The sequence below is a fragment of the Pelophylax lessonae genome (genome assembly GCF_965119305.1).
Source record: "Pelophylax lessonae genome assembly, chromosome: 3".
Lineage (NCBI taxonomy): Eukaryota > Metazoa > Chordata > Amphibia > Anura > Ranidae > Pelophylax > Pelophylax lessonae.
In genome coordinates, this window is record NC_138770.1 from 71292609 (window position 1) to 71299271 (window position 6663).

The following is a 6663-nucleotide window of genomic DNA, read 5'->3' on the forward strand; positions in this document are numbered from 1 at the left end:
GTTCATGTGTTATATAATCCTGTTTTTCTCTTAAGCTTGTGTGCCTCTGTCTCTGTGTTTTAAAAATGCTGTATATACCTTATTTTAATGTGCTGCTTGGCGATCTCGTGACCGGCTGGCTATGTCTCTCTCTCCTCCCGAGTGGCGTTAGCAGAAGAATCTCGGCCCCGTCCCCTGCAGCTGTCAGACAGGGAGAGGAGAGAGAGCCAGCCAGTCATGTGATCGCTGACCACCACACTGAAATCAGGTATATACAGCATTTTTTTTTTAATAAAACACAGAGACAGAGGCACACAGGCTTAGGAGACAAACAGGATTACACAAAGTCCTGCAAGTGTCTTAACAACCACTTTAACATTACATTCTTCTTGGTGAAGATGTTTGTTTTGCTGCAGTTAATGAAATCCCTTAACTTTTTTTTGGCACATTTTATTCTTTAATCTCTAAACCTCTCCAGAATTTAAGCTAGTTCCTGATTTGGGTCTGATGAAACAACAGCTGTCAGAAGGTTTATCCATAGTTAGGCTTGTCATCGTAGTACAATTGTACTTCTTCTTAAATGTCTAAGAGCCTTTTGAACATCTTTATTTCTTAGGCTATAGATTAAAGGGTTTAACATTGGTGTAAAAATTGTATAGAACACTGACACCATCTTGTCTGTCACTTCGGTATCTGAATACCTCGGTCTCATGTACATGAATATGGCCGTTCCATAGAAGATGGTCACCACGATAAGATGGGATATGCATGTAGAGAAGGCTTTGTATCGCCCAGAAGGAAGTTTCACAATGACTAAGAAAATGTTTATGTATGAAAAGAGGATGAGGCACAAGGGAATAAGAAGCAATATGGACCCACCAACCAAAGTTACAATGTTGTTCACAGAGATGTCCCCACAAGATAGCTCAAGTAAGGATGGAGTTTCGCAAAAGAAGTGGTTGATGGTAATAGGTCCACAGAACGTTAACTGGCATATAAAATATATATCAATGGAGGCTATACTAACACCAGCTGTCCAGGACACCCCAATCATCCTTGAACAGAAGACTATATTCATAATAACATTGTAACGTAAGGGATTGCAGATAGCCACATATCGGTCATAGGCCATGAAAGCCAATAGGATGCACTCTGTCTCTCCCATGAGAAGATAAAAGTAAACCTGAAGAACACAACCAGTATATGAAATAGTTTTTGTTGACAAAACAATATTTAGTAGCATCTTGGGCACAATAATTGATGTATAACAGATGTCCAAGAAGGACAAATTAGAAAGAAATAAATACATAGAGTTGTGTAAATGGTAATCTGTTCTGACGGCCACTATAAGGAGAATGTTTCCGGCCAGAGTGGTCATGTAGACAAATGAAAATAACTGAAACAGCCAAAGTTGTAAGTTGGGATTGTCAGTAAGCCCAAGAAGAATGAATTCTATTACTATACTTTGGTTCTCAGCTGCCATGGTCACCCTATTCTAATAATATTTAATTGTCCTAAAGTTGAACACTTTGTGGAATTAAGCACAGATTAAGAAAGATCTATATGAGGGAAAACCTACCAGTAAACTTACAAACTATCAGGTTATGTCCATGTGGTATTCCCTTGTTTTAAAAATGAACTGCTTAAGTTCTTGCACTAATTGTAAGGCCTAAATCATCTCTGATTTTCATCTGCTATATAGACTGCCATCACTGAATTTGCGGTCAAATATCACCTGAGATTGCACAATTTGCAACAGCTAGTGTGCTAATCATAGCTTGATACTTCAGGAATTAAAAAATCATTGGGATTACATCAAAGTGTAAAGTTCACCCAAAACATAAACTGTTAAGCAGCTATTCTTATGATGTATTTGTTGCTGATATTTTGTCCGGAAATTTTTCCTGGTTTCTCTTTAAACTGAGCAATGATAGACATAAGAACAATTTAATGTTGTTATTCAATAACTGGATACTGAATTAATAGCTTATTGATGACACCAAGAAAAAAGTACAAATGATACACTGAAAAAAATTGTACAAGTGATACTGGAACGTTTAATATTCAATCCAGAAAGCGGAAAAGGTTGAGGTATACTATAAAAACTATACAATTAAATAAAATAAGAGATTTTAAAGTGTCCCTGGTTGTCAGGTTTTTTGGTATAGCAAACACTGGATGCATTATAAGTCTTATCGGAAAATGTTGCTAAGCATTGTGCTCTAATACTTCAGTCCAAGGCTAGAATTTTCCGTTTGTAATAAAATAAATACATTTTGTAGACCAATATGACACCAATTCATGCTAAAAAGGGCATAAAAATCTTTGGTTAAAAACAAACAAACAAATAAACACACATACTACTGAGAATGATACTTAAAATGTAAAATATTAAATATTGTTTTCCAATACTTGTCTGTTCTGCAATTAAACCAACAAGATTCATAAAGGAAATGGGCAAGAGGCTGCTTATCTTATTGTAGCACCCTACAGGTAGGTGCTACGTAAATGTATAGTGGGCTTTGTCTGCCTAACAGCAGGGTTGTGATTATCTAGCTAGGGTGTCATGGCTTCCAGATGTGCCTGCTGAGGGGAGAAGTATCCCCACTGGCTCCTATGAAAGGCTTCTCATAGGGCAGTGTGGGAAGCCCAATCAGGGGACACATCCCAGCTTGAAACTACCCCAGAAGGAAGATTATGTTGCAACGGATTCTGAGAGTGGATATAACTATGGAGGAAAGTGCGTGGCACGGTGTCTTTGGCGGGAACAGAGTCCCCAGAAGGAGAGTGCGGCTGTCTCTCCTCCTGTCTGAGGAAAGTGGATGTCTCGGGTGTCGCCTGAGTGTCCAGAGAGAGAGCTGAGTTGAGCTGCGGGGATCCAGTGTGCTGAGAGCCTGCGGAGAGCGAGAGGGGTCCAGTCCCAGGAAAGCCTACACAGGTCGTGAGTACAGCGGATTGCCCCTGGAGGTCTGCCTGAAGTGAGAGGGGACCACTCCGGAAGAGGTTCTGGGATCCAGTGTCAGCTAGCTGTAAAGGGGGTACATAGTCAGTGGACCCTGAAGAGTTCAAGGTTAAAGGGGGCACCTTTAGTTGGGCCCTGAAGTGTACAGAGTGTGTCAGTTAAAGCTACAGCCATACAGGATTCTACATCATACTACCTCAAGCAGGCAGGGCGGAGGAAAGTATTCAGTGACTTTTACAGTACAACAGTGCCAGAGGTTCTACAGTTCCCAGTCCTGGATCTTCTGGACTACAAGTCGAGGATTCAGCACTTTTATTGTTCTGCAGAGTGTTCTCAGAGTTAGTGAGCGTTGGCTAGTGTCGGCAGGCATCAAGGAAGCACCAACGGGCATTTTCCAGAAGCAAAGTCCCAAGTGTAAAAAACTGCGTCATTTTCACACCCAGGGTCGCAGCTCACATGGGCTGGAGAGGTTACCTGTACTGATGGCAGACTCACATCAGGCCATAGGCCTGGAAAACTTGCTACATTATAAATAATTTGCGTTTCCTTTCATAATCATTATACAGAACACAAATAGTTTTCTTTTTTCAGCATTATTTCAGAATGATTTATGTAATACATTCATCCCCAAGCCTGTTTAATGCCAATTCTGGAGGCTCAGAACCAATGGCGGCTGGTGCTCCATGGGCTGGGGGGGGCAGCAGATGGACCACACCATACCCCCCCCCCCGGACCAAACCAGGCCGCACACCATACCCCCAACCAACATCGCCCCAAAATCCAACAAGGCTATCTGAACTACAGAGTATCCCAACACTTTGTTAACTGGTTGCCGACCGCCGCACGACTATATACTGCGGCAGTCAGCCCCGGCCAGGCAGAGTGACGTATCGGTACGTCACTCGCCTGTCACTGACTTGCGAGCCTATTGCGGGCGGGCGCGCGCCCGCCGCGGCTCGTTCACAGACAAGTCAGTGCGTGTGACCGGCGGACTCGATGTCCGCCAGTCACACTACGATCGCTCCTGTGAAGGGAGAAAGACAGAGCGGCTTGTGTAAACAAGCTGCCTGTCAGTTCTCCCTGTGTAAAAGTGAAGATCTGTCCGTTCTACTATGTAGAACTGTTGATCTTTGCTTTTACACCAATAGTAATGTCCCTGCACAGTTAGAATCACGCCCCTAGGACACACTTAACCCCTCCCTGTCCAATAAAGTTAACCCCTTCCCTGCCAGTGTCATTTTTGCAGTAACAGTGCATATGTATAGCACTGATTACTGCAGTAATGTCACTGGTACCCCCAAAAGTGTCAAAAATGTCAGTCAAGGGTCCGATCTGTCCGCCGCAATGTCGCAGTACCAAAAAAAAAATCGCAGATCGCCGCCATTACGCGTTAAAAAACAAAAACACCAAAAATGACAAAAATCTTTCCCTTTGTTAGTAAACGCGATAACTTTTGCGCAAACCAATCAAAATACGTTTTTTGCGATTTTTTTTACCAAACATAGGTAGCATAAAACAAATTGGCCGAAAAATGTTAAAAAATTTTGATTTTTACATTTTTTTTGGGGAATTTCATATTAAAAAATGTGAAAAATATTGTTATTTTTGCAAAATGTACGCTCTTTTTTTGTTTATAGCGCGTGATCAAAAAATCGCACAGGTGATCAAATACCACCAAAAGAAAGCTCTGTTTGTGGGAAAAAAAGGACGTCAAATTCGTTTAGGTACAGCGTCGCACGACCGTGCAATTGTCCGTTAAAGTCACGCAGTAAAAAATCGCAAAAAAAACCCTGGTCCTTTAGCAGCCAAATCCTCCGGGGCTTAAGTGGTTAAACACAAGTAAAATCTACCAATGGTTTATGGCTGTTTGCAATCCAACATATTCCGAATAATATTTTCCCTGCTTTATAAACTTTGTATTCAAGAAACCTATTGGAGTTTTGTACTGATTATACTGACCCCCAGTGGTTTAAATGTAAGTGGTTCTAAAGGCTGAACATTTTTACCTGTATGCATTATATGCATGAAGGGGAAAACACCCTATGTATGCATCACCCCCTAATACCTGAGCCAGATGTCAATCCAGCAATGTGCACTAGAGCAAAGGCTTTCTCGGCTCCCTCCCTCATTGGGTAAATTCTAGAAACATTAACTATGTCTATGCGGTATGCTGAAAGAAATACTATTTGCCTGGAATTCCTCCTGAAAATTAGCAGAATACTTCACGTATCTTGAGACTTAAACTGCAGTATGAGATGATTTAAGGCAATTATCACGTACCTGGTCTGAGGCCAATATGCCGAGAGGGCTCCCCTTGCAGCTAAGTGCGGCACACCCCTGAAGGTGGTACAGGAGGTGTAGCGCCCAAAGTAGCATAGGTTGCCAGCAGGGTACAGGAGAACCGGTGGACTCCTGGAGGGTGCTGAAGGAGACAGGACATACAGCAAGGCAAACGTCTCTTGAGAACTGCTGAGGAACTTGGCAACCTTGTGCACAACTGGAGGCAGAGGTAAGTCCAGGCTGGGGGTCAAACACAAGTGGTCAGTCCGAGAATAAGGCAGGAGGCAATAGCAAAGTCTGTAATGGAAGACGGGGTCATACACAGGAAGACTGATAGGTAGTGAAGAGGAGTCCTTGAGGCAAGCCGGGGTCATACACATGTAGACTGGTAGATTGTGCAGAGGAGTCCTTGAGGCAAGCCGGGGTCATACACAGATAATCAAACAGAAGCCAGAAGGTGAAGCAAGCCAGAGGGTCAATACCAGGAGGAAATCGAACGTAGTCAGGAGCAAGCCGGGTCACAACAGGAATTCCAGGGAAGAATACAGGAGCACAGGAACACAGGGGAGCTGACAACAATCCAGCAATTATTTGATTTCTGCCACAGTCTTTTATAGGCCAAGAAGTAGCTGCATCTGTCACGCATTGCATATGCGTGTTCGCCAATTTGCGCCTTTGCGACATTCCAACGCCATGGTGTACAGAGATGCGCTGGATGCGCACATTAGTATTACTGGCAACATTGCCAGTTCTCCTACGCACATTTCCCTGACACAATGCTGCTCACTGTTCTCTTTGCTAGAGATGAAGCTGTATCTGAGGACTAGTATTGGGTAAATGGTTTGGCCTGAGCATGAGTTCGGGCCGAACGTTGGCTGTTGGTACATTCGGCGAACACCCGAATAGTCAGGGTGTTCGATTGTTTGTTCAGCCTGCTGATTCCCCCACAGTGCACTGCATGCCACACAGTGCATTATAAGCCCTTATTGGCTGAAGCAATGAAGGATTTCCCCAATCAGGGCACAGAACACTGTCAGAGCCATGATTGGAGAAAGTAATGATTACTGTGCCCAATCATGGCTCATAGACCCACCCCACACTATAAAAGGTTCCTTCCCAGAGCAGCCATTTGCAGTATGATACTGGAGTGGAGATCGATAGAACAGTGCTCTGTTCATTGCTACTAGCAAGTTAGTGTGCTATTGTGATTCTATTGTGGGTGTAGGATGTTAGTGTAGTGTGAATATGGTGATAGTGCAGCGTGAATATAGTGTGACCATTCATTTTTACTCTAGTGTCAGTTTAGTGTTTCAGGGCAGGTTACGTGCAGTATATTGAAGTGTGTCAGTGTAGAGTGTCAGGGCAGTTTTACTGCAGTATGATAAAGTGCGTTAGGGCACTGTTACTGCAGTATATAGAAGTGCGTAAGTGCACATTTACTA

At 43.1% G+C, this 6663-nt stretch overlaps 1 protein-coding gene across 1 annotated transcript; it reads right to left on the bottom strand.

Moving 5' to 3' along the window:
• Positions 1-529: 529 nt before the first annotated feature.
• Positions 530-1462, bottom strand: LOC309550342 (olfactory receptor 5AP2-like; the record flags this gene model as incomplete). The annotated part of the gene is made up of 1 exon (XM_082250739.1): positions 530-1462. One exon carries the CDS (start codon positions 1460-1462, stop codon positions 530-532), a length of 933 nt encoding a protein of 310 aa, XP_082106865.1.
• Positions 1463-6663: the final 5201 nt, after the last annotated feature.